This window comes from Triticum urartu, chromosome 7, assembly GCF_003073215.2.
Source record: "Triticum urartu cultivar G1812 chromosome 7, Tu2.1, whole genome shotgun sequence".
In the NCBI taxonomy this organism is placed as follows: Eukaryota; Viridiplantae; Streptophyta; class Magnoliopsida; order Poales; family Poaceae; genus Triticum; species Triticum urartu.
In genome coordinates, this window is record NC_053028.1 from 360,771,583 (window position 1) to 360,790,704 (window position 19,122).

At 45.4% G+C, this 19,122-nt stretch overlaps 1 protein-coding gene and 1 long non-coding RNA gene across 3 annotated transcripts; one reads left to right on the plus strand and one right to left on the minus strand.

Annotated features, from left to right (window-relative positions):
* Positions 1 to 971: 971 nt before the first annotated feature.
* LOC125520486 (14-3-3-like protein GF14-A) lies at positions 972 to 12,321 on the minus strand. Of its 2 annotated transcripts, none has more exons than XM_048685432.1 (4): positions 11,733 to 12,321; positions 11,519 to 11,641; positions 1,334 to 1,450; positions 972 to 1,251 (listed from the first exon to the last, which is right to left on the minus strand). In XM_048685432.1, the coding sequence occupies exons 1-4, from the start codon at positions 12,216 to 12,218 to the stop codon at positions 1,195 to 1,197; spliced, it is 783 nt and encodes a 260-aa protein (XP_048541389.1). In that variant the 5' UTR covers positions 12,219 to 12,321; the 3' UTR covers positions 972 to 1,194. The 2 variants fall into 2 exon arrangements, with proteins under 2 accessions (XP_048541389.1, XP_048541390.1); XM_048685433.1 differs by having other exon boundaries at positions 972 to 1,248; positions 11,733 to 12,320.
* A 576-nt stretch (positions 12,322 to 12,897) lies between these two features.
* LOC125524086 lies at positions 12,898 to 14,458 on the plus strand. The gene is made up of 3 exons (XR_007290540.1): positions 12,898 to 13,371; positions 13,475 to 13,663; positions 13,956 to 14,458. It is a non-coding gene; the product is annotated as an uncharacterized LOC125524086 (long non-coding RNA).
* The last annotated feature ends 4,664 nt before the right edge of the window (positions 14,459 to 19,122 follow it).

Here is a 19,122-nt window from a genome sequence, read left to right on the forward strand (position 1 = left end):
GGATCTGATTGATTCTGGCCCAATCTCGAGATCAATTCATATTTGAAAAATTAAAGTTCTGTTGAGAATCAAGATATTCATGTGGTTCCTTCACAAGCAAGTGATACTTACCAAAGATAATCTGCTTAAGCACAGTTGGGTAGGCAGTTCATGTTGTTGTTTCTATGATAATGATGAAATGATACAACATCTTTTCATCGATTGCCCTCTCGCTGAGCTTCTTTGGCGTACGATTCATATAGCCTTTCAATATAAGCCTCCAGTTAGCATCGACATGTTATTTGGGACATGACTTACTGGAGTGAAACCAGCTACTGCGGGACATATTTGAATAGGAATATGTGCATTTCTTTGGGCTATATGGAATTGCATGAATGATATGGTCTTTCATAGACATAATCTTTTAAATTTCTTGTAGGTTATCTGCAGAGCATCCACTTGGATCAGTACATGGTCGTTACTCACTCATACAGACTCCAGTGAGCTTTTGGTTACTGGGTGCAACCGATGGAAGACGGTAGCACGGGCTATATACAACCGATTTGGACGACGGTCCACTAATAGGATATATGTTTTATCGTCTTATCCTGTTCATTGCCGATTGTGGCTTTTTGTGCTCTTTCTACAAGCTGTACTGCTATGGACCTTGGTTTGCTAGACTTTTAATAAAATGGCCACATGCATTGTTCTGATGCAGAGGTTAAGGTCTTTCCTCTTTTAAAAAAAATGTTCCCGTTGCAACACACATGCAGAGGCCACGGTCTTTCCTCTTTTTTAAAGAAATGTTCCCGTTGCAACACAGGCAAATTTCCTAGTATAATTTTTTTTAAATGCCGCCATGGGCTAGTCCTGGGTGGCCTCTTTTTTTATGATGATTTAATTTGCACAGCCAATTCAAACTACAACCTAGCGCGAAAGAAATTTTGTTAAACACCGAACATGCATAGCTGTTTGATTTTAGGGAGCAAGAGTTGACAACCCTCTGGTTCAAATCTTAAGGAAGCCGTGCATACACGAGCAGGATTCAAGTTGTAAAGTAAAATAATGCACGAGGACGGCGATGTATAACAATATAACGAAAGAAAGGGTAGATAAAAGACCCAGCAACAAAGGACACACGAAAATGGTCCTTGTACAAGCATCATAACTACCCGAAGGTTAAGAGAGAAAGAGGGCAGTAGCTAGGACCCTTCACTACTGCTCATCCTCAGGCTTGCTTGAATCCCTCATTTCATCGCCAGCGTCATCCTGCTGACATAAATTATTGAGCATTATTTAAAAAAATGTCTACTGCTATGTAAACATTTTTCCTTGTTACTGGTGAGTACACTACCTGCATATCAGAGGTCCACAAAGTGAGATTGTCACGGAGAAGTTGCATGATCAGGGTGCTGTCCTTGTAGGAATCTTCTCCGAGGGAATCCAGCTCAGCGATGGCTTCATCGAAGGCCTATAAATATTAGAGAGTGTGATCACATGCCAAAAAGAAAACATGTGTTAAAAATTTGCAGAAAAGCTTTTACAGGACTAAGCAAACCGAACCTGAAGGGTATCAATTTATGACATAACAGACTTGGAAGAAAAATACGTGCATCATTAGATTCATCACCTTAGTAAAATGTGCCTTGTGGAGTTGACTTGAGAGAATAAGATGCATGAAAAAAACTACAGATTTATTGTCTACAGGCTTAACAAGTGGCCAGTCCAGACAGATGAGCATTATGCTACTGCACTACTTATTTATCTGAATCAAGCAGTTCATGTCATGACAGCAATCAAGCATGTGGATATCGTTTTCCCCAAAATGGCACCTTTTGGAACAGTACTTTGGTGGTCCCTCGCCTTTTAAGAGGATGTGACGCCATCCGCATTTATGTTTTTAAAGCCACGCCCCGTCAACTCGCGCTTGCAGATGTCGTCAACTCGCTGGGGTGTGTGCAGAAGAATAGCACGGCGGTAACAAGAGCAGTTGGTACCTCAGTAGTGGGTTGGGTTAGTAACTTAATATATAGTGGCACGACAGGTTTGAATCCCCAACACTACCTTTTTCTGTTTCTCTCCTCTTACAGTTTTTCCTTTTCTCTTGTCTCCACGTTTTCGTTTTCTCTTCTCTTAAGAGTTTTTCTTTTTCCTCTTCTCCCCACTGCATTTTCTTTTCTCTCTTGCAGACTACGTATAGTATAAAATGTAAACTATATCTCATGCAATAAAAGTACTCTTCTCTTACAGTTTTCCTTTTCTCTTCTCTCCACTTCGTTTTCATTTTCTCTTCTCTTACATTGTACCCTATATTATAAAAAGTAAACAATATCTCATATGTCATGAAATAAAAGCACATCATTGTTTTGCTTTTTTACCTACGATCTTCTCCTTCAACCCCTTTACTAGTTTTTTTTTTGTGTGCACACATCAACTCTTTAAAGACAATCCAATATAAAATAAAGAAATATTAAAGAAAGGAAAGAAATTTTGGACTGCTTATAGTATAAAAAGTGAACTAGATTGCGTGGTAGTCACCTTTTTTGCATTTTTCCTTTAACTTTTGGATTTTCGTATATTTATTTTTAAGGACGTGAATAACACTGACATTCCCTCATGTAGGCCAACCGAGCGAACTATCCTTTCTCCAGCCAGGTAGGTAAGAACGAATTTTTGTTCGCTAAGAAAAACACTCCAAACGAATGCTACAGAATTCATGCGAAAGCACATAAATTTGTCATGTTGTTGTGTAAATATTTGCCATGTTCTAGAGTAAAAAATGTCGTGTTGTACAAAAAGATAGTCCAAAAAATGCCATGCCGCAGCAGAGTAGTTGCAGTGCGTTTTCAGGTATTTGCCATGATCGAAGCATGAAGAATTGTCAGTCTACAAAAAAGAAAATGGTGAAATTGCCATGCTGACGGAAGGGAATCGCAAATCAACAGATAAGGTGAAAATTGCCATCCCGGATGTGCTGGCTCAGATTGCCATCCTGAGTGAACCATTCAATACTACTTGACTCTGCCTTCGTGCATGCATAGGTTTGAGCCAAGCACCACACATGACGAAGAGTGCAAGCACAAGAGTACTCCTGCCCATGAGTGAAGCGTGGAAGCGGCGACGGAGCAACGGAAGAATGGGTGAAAATTTGCACTACCGGATAGTTGACATCACGACCGGACAGTTCAGCCGGCGTCTACGCGAAGACCGAAACCTTCTGTTGCCTGCGAGCAAAGTTTGGGCATGGCCCTTGTATCTTTTCCTTTTTGCCCAACTTACCTCTTCATGCCTTGGACCCATATATACCTCTTCCCCTCCTCCATTCTAGGGTTAGCTAAGATAGAATTCTAGGGTTAGCTAAGATAGAACTCGAATCATAGAGCTTAGCTCATGTATCTCCCCTTGTGGGATTCCTCTTGAGGGAGGAAGGGTCAAGACTCCAAGGAGTTCAAGGCCACCTAAGGGTGTAGGCTCTTTGAGCACAAAGCCTCTATCCGTGGAGAAGATTCCCCATGTGGAATTCAAGCCCTCCTTGTCTTAGGACATGGGGAAGAACTCTGTCTTGTTCCATCTCTCTTGTGGATGATTTGGATCAAGAATATAGTTGTGTGTATCTTTTATTGCATCTATGTGTTATGGCGCTGCTAGAAGGAGGGCGCGAGAGGGCCGGCCGGGGGCCTTTTTGCCCACGGTCGGGCAAGAGGGAAGGGATTTGAGTTTTTCCATTGTGTTTCCTCTTGATCCCCTCCGTGTTCTTCGTGTTTTTCCTCAAATCCACCTCCAATTCGTTAAGATTGGGCCACCATAGGGTTTGCCTCGTATCGTTTGGTATGAGCAATGTTGCTATGATTTGGAGCCCTCGCCCCTCTTATTTTGTTTTGTTCTTGTCCAATTTCGAAAATCCAAACAAAAGAGCCATACCCAAAAAATTTGTGATTTGTTGGATTTCTTGAGATTGCCATGGATCTCATGCAAAATTAGTTGATCTGCCTTCCTTTGCGTTCCCTGGCCTTTTTGTGTTCTTTCCCCCCTTCATTTTTTTACCATGAAATCACAATTTCCCACCTTCGAAAGTCAAAATTATGCCTTCTAAGGCACCACCAGATTGTCTGGTAGATTAGAACCACAGTCTGGTCAGACCACTTGTCCGGTCGCATAAAAAAATAGGTCAAGGACCGGACTGTTTTACCGTTGTTGCCATAACTTCCACACCGGAACTCCAATTTGACTTTTTTGGCTCATTTTGAAGTTATCAGTGTTTCCAAGGCCATCACCTAGGTTTCCACATCATTTGGCCAAGACAAATTTGGAGGAACTACATCAAAACCGGAACACCTCCACGAACCATCACACTCGAGTCTTTGCTTCATCACCCAAGTAACATTCGAGTGACCATTGGGTACCGTCTACATTGACAACCACCAAGATCGTCGCCAAGAACTTCATCATCGACGACAACAACTTCATCCTTCAAAACCACAACTGGAAGCAAAGTCGGTCCCATCAACTTCGACGAAGGTACAACTTCATCCTTTGAACCCACAACCAGAAGCAAGGCCGGTCCCCTTCGATTTCAATGAAGTTGTTGTGTTGACGAAGGTATCTCCATTCTATCAAACACTTTGCCTTCCCTTGACATTACCCGTGTGAGCCCTACCGTTCTTTGTGAATACCTTGTCCTATTGAGACTAGCTCTTTGAGTATTGTCGGGCATCATACACTTGATCACCATAGTGACATCAAGCATCGCTTAGTGAGATTTCATATCTACTTTGCACATCACTTTGGTATCTTGTGCACATGTTAGTTAAATCTCGTCACCGATAGTCTTGTATCTTTGATTTGGCACAAGCGGAAGGCAAAGGGAGAAAAAGGTCCAAAAAAGGGGAAAAGAAGAAAGATCAAAAGCTTATAAGCAAAAGAGAAAGAGCTAAGAGATACATGTGCAAGTATACATCATATAGTCGTCAAATATGTGAATCAATAAAATGGTGCCAAGTGACAAAACATTTGCCCTTTACGTGCAATCAAGCTAACGTCTCTCCTTGTGTTTGTGCAACACGAGATTAGTCTTCGTTAGGCAAAATCTTGTATTCTCATTCCTTTGGTTGCACAAGCCCCATTATCTTTGTGTGTGTGTGTTCTATTGTTTCCTTCCTCTACATTTGAGATCAACTTGCATACTCTGAGTTCGTTTGGATCTTGCCCAATCATTCATTTGGTCCGCTAACCTTATCGAGGCCTTGTTGGGAGCTGGTAGGTGTGCATTGGGAACACGTATCAACACAATTTTGTTCTATTGGTTCACATTGGACAATCTTTGATCCTTTTCATCCAAGGAGTAGAGAATGTAGAGTAGAGAAGGTAGCTTGATATTGTCCATTCCTTTAGCCACTTACTATTTGCCCTAGTGCCATGATGTATAGGGAGTGTGGAGCAAACATCGATGGACATGCGGCAAAGCCTCAAAAACTTCATCGCCACCACTCTAGCGGAGAGTGCCACACAAGCAATAAGGATGTTGGTGGCCATGGCGACTCAGCCAACAAGCACAATAAGTCAAGTACCTCTGCATCAAGAAGGTGCAAAGACAAGGGCCACCATCGAACTCATCGACAAGGGTAGCACCCTCCGACGATGTAGAGAGGGGGGGAGGTGGCTGGAGCTAGTGTTTCGCCCAGCCGCTGCCCACGGGAGTGACGAGCGGCGAGGGGAAAGGGGTCAGTATCCAGCGTTCTCACTTATGATTGTTGCCACTTGCTATGACCTATACCATGCGTACACCATTTATCGTTGTCCATATTTTGTGTTAACAGTGGTGTGCAAGAGAAGAGATGCATCACAATGGATGATGCATTTGTGTACCATGCACACAAATTCTTCGATTTTTTGGTGCATGTGTAGGTCTCAAGTACATGGTGAGCGTCCAATACCACATGACGATGCGATGTCTTTCCCATGGTGATGATGACCTTGATCCGATGGCGGATCTTCCAAGGGGGTGATGCAGAGATCCCATGGACATCACCATGTCAAGTGTCCCATCGTCAAGAGACACGCAACATCTAATTCATACATGTAAAGGTGAATCTTCACCTATATGCGTGTTTACTTGACAATCTCATGGATGGTACACTACTTGACCCTCCTCCCTTGTGCATGCATAGGTTTGAGCGGAGCATCACACGAGTCTCCTATATGTGTGTTTACTTGACAATCTCATGGATGGTACACTACTTGACCCTCCTCCCTCGTGCATGCATAGGTTTGAGCGGAGCATCACACGAGACGAGTGCAAGCACAAGAGTACCCCTACCCGTGAGGGAACCCTGGAAGCAGCAAGGGAAGATGGGGCAATGGAAGAAGGGGTGCAAGCCGAACAACCAGACAATCAGGTAACCGTCTGCGCGAAGGTTGAAACCTTTTGTTGCCACCGGACTGTCCGACCCCCTAACCAGACAGCCCGATAGTGCTGCATGCGAGCAGAGTTTGTGCATGGCCCTTGTATCTCCCCTTTTTGCCCCTCACTTACTCGTTCATGCCTTGGACCTATATATACCCCTCGCACTCCTCCATTTCAGGGTTAGCTAAGATAGAACTGAAATCATAGAGCTTAGCTCATGTATCTCACCTTACGGGATTCCTCTTGAGGGAGAAGACTCCATTAGAGTACAAGGCCACCTAAGGGTGAAGACTCCAAGGAGTTCAAGGCCACCTAAGGGTGTAGGCCCTTTGAGCATTAGACCTCCATCCATGGAGAAACTTTCCCATGTGGAATTCAAGCCCTCCTTGTCGTAGGACATGGGGAAGAACCCTATCTTGTTCCATCTCTCTCTTGTAGATGATTTGGGTCAAGGATCTATCTCTGTATATCTTTTATTGCATCTATGAGAGTTGATTTGTTTCCTCTTGATTCCCTCTGTGTTCTTTGTGTTCTTCCTTAAATCCACCTCCAATTTGTGAAGATTGGGCCACCATAGGGTTTGCCCGTATCAAACACCTTACAATCTAAGCTAATATATGGTTGCGAAATAAGTGGACAGGGTAGTTTATTATACCATATTGTAGTGCCAACTCTACTCCGACAAACAAAAAAGATGACAACATCCACCAGATGCGCCAACCACATATGACGTGACATCCTCTTAAAAACGCCAAAACGAATGGCCTGACTAAAGTGTTTTAAGTTTCAAAAGGGGCCACCGAGGTAAAATAATGCTAATAGTCACCTTTTGACACATGAGGCAATTTGAGCCGGCATGCCATGGGTCACAACTACAACTAGTAAACTATCACTGAAGAACGTGTCCCCTATTTGTTTCTCTTGATGGTCTTTCTTCTCTAGTTGAGGAAGGAATATCAAATGTAACCCCGGTGAAGGTGTGTCGATGAGCATCAGGCATATCGCACCTATTATTTGCAGACGACACCTTACTATTCTTTGAGGCTAAACATGAGCAAGCAGTCCCAGTTAAAAATATTTTGAACAAGTATGCTTTGGCCACAAGTAAGCTAATGAATAACATTAAGTGCTCAATTATGCTTATTGATATCCATGATACCCTAGGGACAGAGACAATTGATTTTGAAGAACGATACCTTGGCTTACCCACTACTAATGGACGTATGGTGAGAGGCAAGTTTCAAAACTTTAAAGAAAAGTTGACCAAGAGATACTATTATGGGGCTGCCTGTCACAAGGTGGTAAGGAGGTTTTTATAAAATCTATAGCGCAGCCCATATGCGCATTCATCATGAGTGTCTTTAAGCTCCCGCCAGGCCTATGTGATGATGCAAACCAGATGGTTAGGAACTATTGGTGGGGCTCTGAGAAGGGGAAAAGAAAGGCTATTTCTGAGACAACGACAACAACAAAGCCTTCAGTCCAAACAAGTTGGGGTAGGCTTGAGCTGAAACCCATAAGGTCTCGCAACCAACTCATGGTTCTGGCACATGGATAACAAGCTTCCACGCGGCCCTGTCCATGGATAGTTCTTTGGTGATATTTAGCTCAGTCCATATGCACATTCATCATGAGTGTCTTTAAGCTCCCGCTAGGCATATGTGATGATCTAAACCAGATGGCTAGGAACTATTGGTGGGGCTCTGAGAAGGGGAAAAGAAAGGCTCTTTCCGAGATTTCTATCTATTTAATCAAGCTCTTTCTCAAAAACTCGCTCCAACAACAACAAAGCCTTTAGTCCCAAACAAGTTGGGGTAGGCTAGAGCTGAAACCCATAAGATCTCGCAACCAACTCATGGTTCTGGCACATGGATAGCAAGCTTCCACACACCCCTATGCACGGCTAGTTCTTTGGTGATACTACAATCCTTCAGATCTCTCTTTACGGACTCCTCCCGTTAAGTAAAAAACTCACTCCAGCATCCGCAAAGTCCAACCGAACTATCCTCGCTACTTCGTTGCTAGACAGACATGGCGGCTACTTGCATTCCCGGACAGCCTATGTATGTTGAGAGTAAAATACTACCCCCATGGCAAACTAGAGGACACCGTACTCTCAGGGAACCATTCATCTTCATGGCAAGGCATAGCTCATGGGCTTCAATTATTGAATAAGGGCTTGGTTTCGGGCATTGGAAATGGCACACAAGTTAGAATTTGGTGGGACAGATGGATTCCATGAAAGTATTCATAAAGTGATTTCACCAAAAGGAAGATGCAGACTTCATTGGGTTTTCGAGCTAATGGACATCAATGGTGCTTGGGACACAAATATTGTTCGCCCGCTTGACACTGAGGAGATTTTGAAAATAAAAACTTGCTCCCGACACGCTAAAGATGTCATTGCTTGGGTAGGCGAAAAATCTGGCAACTTTATGGTCCAGAGTGCACACCGGATGGCATTGGAAGAGAAAAGTCACGCTGCTCAGAGTTCTTTGAGCTCCTCGCCCAACGGCGACAGGTCTATGTGGAAGCGGGTTTGGGCAAGATTAGCACCACCAAAGGTCAAAGTTTTTGCCAGGAAACTTGCTTCAAATTCGCTACCAACTTGGGACATTAAGCTCTCTAGGAACTTGGAAGTTAATGATGGTTGTCCGTTATGTTCAGCTGATCGCGAGGACTCCTTTCATGCCATGTGCCGCTGTACTTTGGCTAGAGCCCTGTGGAAGGACATGTCGACCTCCTGGTCTTTACCGGATGTATCACGCTAGTCGAATACAGGACCTGAATGGATTTTCCACCTGCTATGTAACTTGACAAAAACCATGAGACTCAAGGTTCTAATGTTGTTTTGGAGAATATGGGTATGTACAAAATGAGACGCATGGGAAGGTTGTACCACTTGTTGATGTATCCAGAAGGTTTCTTTGCAGCTTTGTTTCCTTGATCCTCAACATCTCTCAAAACCATGAATATGATCTAGTGAAAGGGAAGGGCGTTCTGGACGAATGCGAAGCACCTGGGCTCGCTGTGGCACATCCTGCTGCTTCGCTCATAGAACTCAAAATGGGAACCTCCGGATGTTGGTTGGATCAAGTTAAATACAAATGGACCGTATCTGCCCTCGGAGGGTTCAGCGGCAACCCATAGGGTGCTCAGAGACTCAAGTGGAGCGATCATATTTACAGCATACCGCAACCTAATCAAATGTGATAATGCCCTTGAGTTAGAACTGTCAGCAATCTCTCAAGGTGTATCTTTAGCTCTACAATGGAGTAATCTGCTTATCAATGTAGAATCGGGCTGACTTGACTCTTGAGACTGTCAACTTGTTGAGAAGCAATTAAATTGGTAGGTCAAAGAAACTGAAACTCAATCCCGAGATATGCCAGCCAGAATGCCGCAGGCTTGGGAGGTAACATGAGGCAGGGTTGACAGATTAACCCCGAGCAATCTAGTTTTTCTATTCCTCCTAGCTTCCGAAATTCCGATCTGCACCTCGGATTCGCAATAGCAGCAAAGAAAAAGGAAGGGGCGGGTTGGCCTTCACCTTTTGAGACTTCGGCCCCGTTTGATAACAAAGTATTTCCTAAGTATTCTCAAAATACTACAGTTTTTATTACTGTAGTTTTATTTACAAAGGGTTGTTTGGCTGCCTCTAAAAAACTGTGATTTTAATACTGCAGCTTTTGCCAAACCACAGTATTTTCTCTGTATATAAAAAAGAACCCCATACCTCTTTCTAAACAACTGAGCAGCCAAAAAGAAGGGTCGGATGGAGCTTAGGCAATAGGTAGGGTGCAAGTACAAATTGTCTCAGCTGAGGTCTGTTAGTTGTTCATTACCTGCGGCTGCAGTACTTGAACACTCTGCTTTCTTTCATCAGCACTGGCAAAAAACTGACATGGGAATTTTTCTCTCTTCCTTGATGTCTATATGATGATTCAAAGGATGTTTTCATCACATTTTACTAGGTGGTAAATGTTTTGTTTGATTTTCATAGACCAGCTGTGTGTGGTGCTTATGTTACACAGAAGAATGTTTGAGCCAAAATCTATACGTTCGATTCATGTGCCCTCTCCTTGCAAATGTCTGGTATGAAGGTTTTTAAGTACCTAAGATTGCTCAAAGGTCATCTGCTAATTACTCCGCCGCCGTCGCTGCTGCTAATCATCATTAGTCTAATCGATCCATATATTACAGCGTTTTGTGACGGCTAGCCAGGCGATCCACGATGGCTAGCTAGCTTCAAATGCATGCATAGCTAACGGCTAGCCAGGAAATTTTACAGCGTTTTGTGACGTAGCCAAACAAGTAGTCTGTATCGTGAATACTTCAAAAAATGTTGTTATATTAAAACCATGGTATTTTGTACCTACAGGCTAAATTATTGTAGTTTTTGATACTTTGGTTTTTATAGTACTTTGCTATCAAACAGGGCTTTCCTCTAACTTTCTTGATCCGGGAGATCCAAAGGAAACTACTTGAACAGATACTGGTATTACTCATATACGTCGCACTCAAAACAATGTAAGCCATTCTATGGCAAGTTATTGTAGAGTTTAGAGCCGCACGGTTGTTTGGTTAGGTTCAGGACCTGATGAGGTCAAAAAACTTTGTGAATCTGATTGTAACCCTACTGTTTGAGTAATACAAGTATCTCCACGCAAAAAAAAAACTGAGCATGTCTACAACTAATGACCAAATATGCAAAGCAGCTGAATATTGCCAAAAGTGATTGTAACTGAAGAACATTCTACTGCCTAAGCAGCGCAAAAATCTACAACTATTTCACATGAAACTTAATAATATATATGCGGATGCAAACAATTAGAATATGTCCACTCCCTAAGCTGCACAAGAATCTACTTCATATGAAAATGAAAAATATTGTATATGCGGATGCAAAGAACTACTCCCTCAGTCCCATAATGTAAGACGATTTTTGACTCAACAATGTCTTCCATTATGGGTCGGAGGGAATAGGAAAAAAGAGGCTGAGTGCATTGGAGAAGAGGAAAAACAAATCGTGTTCTAGCATCTTCTGCGACTCTCATCTGTGCCAAGTTATAGAACTGCCCAAAGTTCATGAATTAGCAAACTTGCTCAAAAGGTGAGAAAGTAACAGCAAAGTACCTGTTTGGCGAGCGAGCACGCACGATCAGGCGAGTTGAGGATCTCATAGTAGAACACGGAGAAGTTGAGCGCGAGGCCCAGCCTGATGGGGTGAGTCGGTGGCAGCTCCTTCATGGCTATGTCCTAGAGCAAGGAACCACCCAAGATCCAAAAAAAAAAAGTCAAACCGCTCATCAGAGGAAGGGAGAAAAGCTAGTTAAAGATAGGGGGATACCTGAGCGGCCTGGTAGGCACCGAGGGTGGAGTCAGCGGCATCCTTGCGCTCGGCGGCCGACTTGAACTCCGCGAGGTAGCGATGGTAGTCTCCCTTCATCTTCAGGTAGAATACCTTGGCGTCGACGGCGGCGGCGGCGGGGACTAGGCGTTCGTCGAGGAGACGGAGGATCCCCGCGCAGATGTTGGAGAGCTCGGCCTCGACAAGTGCGCGGTACCCGCGCGCCGCGGCGGCGTGCCCCGCCGCTCCACGCCCTTCCTCCTTCTGCTCGATGGAGGACACGATGCGCCAGGAAGCACGACGCGCCCCGATGACGTTCTTGTACGCGACTGAGAGCAGGTTCCTCTCCTCGATGGTGAGCTCGACGGTCCCCGCCGCCGCCACGACCTTCTCCATGAACTCGACCATCTCCTCGTACCGCTCGGCCTGCTCCGCCAGCTTCGCCAAGTAGACCATCTCCTCCCTCGTTGCCGCTGCCTTTGCCATCGCTGTCGACGATCTGGTGTGTGCGCGTGGGCGTGTGGCTGTGGCTGTTGCTGTTTCTCGGCGGAGTGGGTGGGTGCAGGAGGGGAAGTGGGGAGGAGGAGCGGCTGCGGTTTTAAAACGAGGGGAGGGGAGGGGAGAGCATCTACAACCGGACCCCACTTCCCCGAAAACGTTCGCGTGTGGCTGTTGCGGTTTCTCACCGGAGTGTGGGTCAGGGCAGTACCGGGGAAAATGGAGGCCCGGTGCAGAAAATGGGCCCTCGCCATCCCATCCCATTGTTATATTGTGAGCTAAAATGGAGCCTTGTCTAAAAAAAATGCTAAAATGGAGCCATCTCATGGCACAAACATTCTCAACCATCGGATTGAGTGTCCAAACTAATCCGGACCATCGGATCTTCAGATGGCTTGATCTGGGCCGTTGGATCGACTTTGATGTGACAATCAATGAATAGTGTTGTTTCGTTTTTACTTTTGATTTTTTTTCTTTGGCTCGCTGACTGGTGGGCCGAGAGGTGGGCGGTCCACTACTGTCAGTGACTCTGCACGATCGGTGCTGGTCCATATGAGTGCGAGGGTCATGCCACCACTAGTAAAATCTGGTGGCTACCGAGGGTAATTTTGACTTTTGTCGACCTAGGAGAGGGGTGTCGATAGGGCACTGACCGCATCACCCTCTCTCTTCGTCTCCTCACTTCCCCCATTCTCTCCTTGTTCCCCTAACCCTAGCTTTTCTCTATGCCGCCGCCACCACCCGTCCTCCCGCCCCTAGCGCCGCCACCATGCCTTCTCTCCTCCCGTTACTCACCACCACTGGCCCTCCTCGTCCTTGCCTTCGGTTGCGATGCTTCTGTCTCGTCGAGCTCACCGCCCCCGTCCTGGGCCTTGAAGCGTCGTCGGGAGGAGCAAGCGGACTGCCTCTCGCGCGCCGTCACCACCGCCTGGAGAAGGCTCGCGCGATGGTCGCCGGCATGCATCCTCTCCGTGTGGCACAGGTTGAACTCGCATCCCTCTTCCATCCCTCTCATCTCTCTCTGCCCCTTTCGTTGCTGCTCCCCTTTCTCCTGTACAAGTGCGGGCACTTTTTGGTCGGAGCCGAGCTCCCGGTCATGGCCGGCGTGGCCATGGGAGCTGCTCCCCTTGTTGTTGTACAGGTGCGGGCACCCACACACACACATGCTCCCCTCGCTCCTGGAAGCCAAGCGGGGCCTTAATCGCAAATTAATTTACATCAACAATTGTTCTGTGTGCATCTAGATCCACCTCGACATCATGTCTTCTCACAACAAGGTTCTTAGATCTGGTGGTGGCTTCGCAGGCTCCGGTGACCATCCAAATCACCTCTTCAGTCCATCTATCTTCTCAAGGGGGGCGCAGGTCACTTGTTTCAATGAGGACATGCACGACGTCACGCTCCATTTCCAGATCATAAGCTTCTCTAAATAGGTATATAACCACAAGGTTTCACTTGTTACTTATTGCCAAGATACTCACAACTCACAAGGTTTGATGGGGCTTCCAAGCAAACTTAAGTCGTCTAAGTTCGTTCTGAAATGTGAACAATGTTTGGTTGGTGACTCTTGTCTATAGTTTTGGAGTTCTTTGCGTTGTACTGACTGACTAAAAATTCAATTGTTTGTGTTGAGCTCTGTTGAAAACTATCTAATTGAGAGACATAACTTGGTTTGTGTTCCCTATTCCTCACTTCTGGATTTGGGCATTGGACCGAATTTTGCAGAAAAATGTTACTCAAACAAAGACACTGGAGTAGAAATCTTACCCACAAAACTGGGGGTGGGGGCTTCTTGCAAGGCTGTGTAGGAATCCGGAGGGCTGGTCTTCGGCAAGGTCACAACACGTGTGAGCTCCTCCTTTTGATATCTTGACCATGATGTAATTTGGATTTTATATGGCTGCTCCTTATCAATGTGGTTTCAAATTATTCTGCTACTCCAAAAGGTTCTATTTGCAGGTATTGTAATGTTTGCTTGCACCTAGCTCCTAAACACACATGGATCCCGCATTTTATTTCTTTTGTTGTCTCATGTATTTTCATATGATGGTATAGTTCATCATTGAGCTGAATGCTTAAATGAAACTCACTCCGGGTGAGAACAGGGTATACTTTTTGTGATGCATGGTGGATTGTCCTTTTAGCTTCTTAGTCATTGTGTATGGATGGTTTGGTTAATGCCAGTTTTAATCGCTGACATGATCTTGGAGGTTTGGTTCAATTAAAAATATCATGTCATGTTACTAACATAGATGCTATTTTATTATAACTACCCCTTTCTTCCTGTCACAGTAGTGCTACTTCTTAAGCTTGTGTTGGTTTTTCCCTTGAGGGTGATGCAGCATAGTAGAGATAAGTATTTTCCTCAGTTAAGAACCAAGGTATCAATCCAGTAGGAGAAACATGCAAGTCCCAAATAGATGCACCTACACAAACAATCAAACACTTGCACCCAACGTGATAAAGGGGTTGCCAATCCCTTCACGGTCACTTGCAAAGGTGAGATCTGATAGAGATAGATAAAACTATATAAAATATAAAATATTTTTGGGTTTTTGGTTTATAGATCTGAAAAAAAAAGATTGCAAAATAGTAGATCGGAAACAAATATGATGGAAAATAGACCCGGGTGTCGGTGTCAAAACTGGCCGATCTCGGGTAAGGGGTCCCGAACTATGCGTCTGAGGATCAAAGGTAACAAGGGACACAGGGAACACGATGTTTACCCAGGTTCGGGCCCTCTTAATGGAGGTAAAACCCTATGCCCTGCTTGATTGTATTTGATGAGTATAGGGGTTACAAGAGTCGATCTACCTTGAGATCGTAATGGCTAAACCCTAGATGTCTAGCATATATGAATTCTGATGATCCCTATGGACTAAACCCTCTAGTTTATATATACACCAGAGGGGTACAGAGGCGGTTTACAAGGGAAGGAACAATACATCCGGTCTCCAATCTTGCCTTCCACGCATCTAGGAGTCCTATCCGAACACGAGGAATAATCTTCTGTTCTATCTTCACGGTCTATAAGCCCAGCACATGCTTGAATAGGCCGGGCACCTAAGGACCCCCGAATCAAGGTCTCCCTCAGTAGCCCCCGAACTTGCCTTCAATGACGACGTAGTATCCGGCTTATGTCTTCGGCTTTGCAAGGCGGGTTCTTCATTATACTTCGAACCAACGACAACCTGGTTCTGACCTCTATGTGAAAGGATCGATATGGTTGACTAGAGGGGGGTGAATAGGCAACTAACAATTTTTAGCTTTTCTTTTACCAAATTAAACTTTGCATCAAAGTAGGTTGTCTAGATGTGCAACTAGGTGAGCAACCTATATGATGCAACAACAACGAGCACACAAGCAAGCAACAGAAGTGACACTAATAAGCTTGCACAAGTAAAGGTACGAGATAACCAAGAGTGGAGCCGGTGAAGACGAGGATGTGTTACCAAAGTTCCTTCCTTTTGAGGGGAAGTACGTCTCCGTTGGAGCGGTGTGGAGGCACAATGCTCCCCAAGAAGCCACTAGGGCCACCGCATTCTCCTCACGCCCTCACACAATGCGAGATGCCATGATTCCACTATTGGTGCCCTTGGAGGCGACGACCGGACCTTTACAAACAAGGTTGGGGCAATCTCCACAACTTAATCGGAGGCTCCCAACAACATCACGAAGCTTCACCACAATGGACTATGGCTCCGTGGTGACCTTAACCGTCTAGGGTGCTCAAACACCCAAGAGTAACAAGATCCGCTAGGGATTGGTGGGGGAATCAAATTTCTCTTGGTGGAAGTGTAGATCGGGGCCTTCTCAACCAATCCCGAGCAAACCAACAAGTTTGATTGGCTAGGGAGAGAGATCGGGCGAAAATGGAGCTTAGAGCATTAATGGAGCTTTGGGGGGAAGAGGTGAGTCAACGAAGAAGAAGAGGACCCCCTTTATAGAAGGGGATCCCATCCAACCATTACCCCCAAAACAGCCCCGCACAGGGCGGTACTATCGCAGGTGGCAGTGGTACTACCGCTGGACCCAGCGGTACTACTGCTCCCCCTTGCGGTACTACCGCCCAGCCTGGGAGGGCTCGAAGAGAGAGCAGGAAACGTGCCCAGCGTGGTACTGCCGCGGTGGTAGGGCGGTACTACCGCCCTCGAGCGGTACCGCCGCTTCTACAAGCGCTACAAAGTGCCGCTCAACCCGACACGAGAGGCGACCCCCTCGAGTCGACGCGGTAGTAGCCCGGTACCGCAGCGGTACTACGGCTGAGAACCTTAGCTATTAGGCATGTCGCGGTCTTAGTGGGTCGCTCCAAAAAGTTAATCACATAGAGACCGTTCTCGACATGCCCAACTGATGACCCACAAGTATATGGGATCTATCGTAGTCCTTTCGATAACTAAGAGTGTTGAACCCAACAAGGAGCAGAAGGAAATGATAAGCGGTTTTCAGCAAGGTATTCTCTGCAAGCACTGAAATAATAGGTAACAGATAGTTTTGTGATAGGATAATTTGTAACGAGTAACAAGTAACAAAAGTAAATAAAGTGCAGCAAGGTGGCCCAATCCTTTTTTTAGCAAAGGACAAGCCTGGGCAAACTCTTATATGATGTAAAGCGCTCCCGAGGACACATGGGAATATCATCAAGCTAGTTTTCATCACGTTCATATGATTCGTGTTCGGTACTTTGATAATTTGGTATGTGGGTGGACCGGTGCTTGGGTACTTCCCCTACTTGGACAAGCATCCCACTTATGATTAACCTCTATTGCAAGCATCCGCAACTACAACAAAAGTATTAAGGTAAACCTAACCATAGCATGAAACATATGGATCCAAATCAGCCCCTTACGAAGCAACAGATAAACTAGGGTTTAAGCTTCTGTCACTCTAGCAACCCATCATCTACTTATTACTTCCCAATGCCTTCCTATAGGTCCAAATAATGGTGAAGTGTCATGTAGTCGACGTTCACATAACACCACTAGAGGAGAGACAACATACATCTCATCAAAATATCGAACGAATACCAAATTCACATGACTACTAATAGCAAGACTTCTCCCATGTCCTCAGGAACAAACGTAACTCTCACAAAGCATATTCATGTTCATAATCAGAGGGCTATTAATATGCATATAGGATCTGAACATATGATCTTCTACCAAATAAACCAACTAGCATCAACTACAAGGAGTAATTAACACTACTAGCAACCCACATGTACCAATACCGGGCTTAGAGACAAGAATTGGATACAAGAGATGAACTAGGGTTTTGAGAGGAGATGGTGCTGGTGAAGATGTTGATGGATATTGCCCTCTCCCGATGAGAGGAGCATTGGTGATGACCATGGCGATGATTTCTGTAACACCCCGGATGTAATTTACCTTATCTGTACTCCAACTCTTGCCGTTTCGGGAACCCTAAGTTATTTTATTTCCTCGTTGTCGGGTTTTTATCTCCGTGTGTTTTGTCTTTGTCATGCATCTCATATCATGTCATCATGTGCATTGCATTTGCATACGTGTTCATCTCATGCATCCGAGCATTTTCCCCGTTGTCCATTTTGCATTCCGGCGCTCCTATGTCCTCCGGTGGTCCTTTCTACCTCTTTTTCGTGTGTGTGTGTTAAACATTTTCGGATTGGATCGAGACTTGTCATGCGGCCTTGGTTTACTACCGGTAGACCACCTGTCAAGTTTCGTGTCATTTGGACTTCGTTTGATACTCCAACGGTTAACCGAGGGACCGAAAAGGCCTCGTGTGTGTTGCAGCCCAACACCCTTCCAATCTGGCCCAAAATCCACCTAAACCTCTCCCATCGTCTAGAGCGTTCGATCACGATCGCGTGGCCGAAAACCGCACTCCATTTGGAGCTTCCTAGCGCCCGGCTCCCTCGTCCCCGCCGCCCAGTCCTTCGCCGCGCCGCCGCGGCTTGAGCTCGCCGGCGACCGCGCCAGGGAGCGCCGCCAAGCTCGGCGCCGGTCATCCTCCGCCGCCGCGCGCCCACCTCCGGCCGGATCCGGTGAGGTCCGGCCCGGGGGCATCTTCCCCGATCTTCCCCACGCTCTCCGGCGACTCTCCGGCCGTCTACAGTGCTCGCTGGCGACGAACCTCGATCTGCACGCAAACCCTAGATCCGGATCGGTTGACTTTTTGCCCCTCTCTCAGTATTTTTTTTGCATTTTTCCGCATGCCATAACTCTGTCATCGTAGCTCCGATTCGTGCGTGTAGCATATCAAAATGTTCGTCTCGACGAGTACATCATTTGATATCATTGCATCATTTTCATTTGAACTCATCTTGATGCCCGAGATGCTGTTGGAAGAGGGCTATGTGAGGAATATGTCAGATCTGTTTCAGCAAATGGCCTTTTGTCATTTTTGCCATGATTAATGTGTGCATGATATGATCCTGAGCTCTACATGTGTTTTGTAGAATGTCATGCCATCTTTACAGGGGTGTATGCCATGTATTTTTTTGATCTTCGTGGTGACTAGCACAAGCATGCAAAGTAGCTTACTCGATGATGCTGATTTCAGGGACTTAGAATTTCACTAAGTCCTTGTCTTGATATTGTTTTTATGCCATATGTTCATGTTGTTTCCTAGTGATCCGTGCCTCTTTTGAGAATGATCAGTAAGGATGTTTTGTTAAATTGTGGTGCTCTATCCATCCATGTCTTTGTTTGCATTTATGGAGCACCCTAGCTTGAGTCAATCGATCTCTACTTTTGCTATAAATTGTTCCCGGCAGATTGTTAACATGTTTAGCGATTTTGCCGAGCTTGTTGCTATTGATCCGTGCATGCTATGTTGTTGTTCTTGCCATGTCTAGCTTCTATGCCATGTCTTCTTGATGGGTGTATGCTTATTTTGTCATGCCATGCTC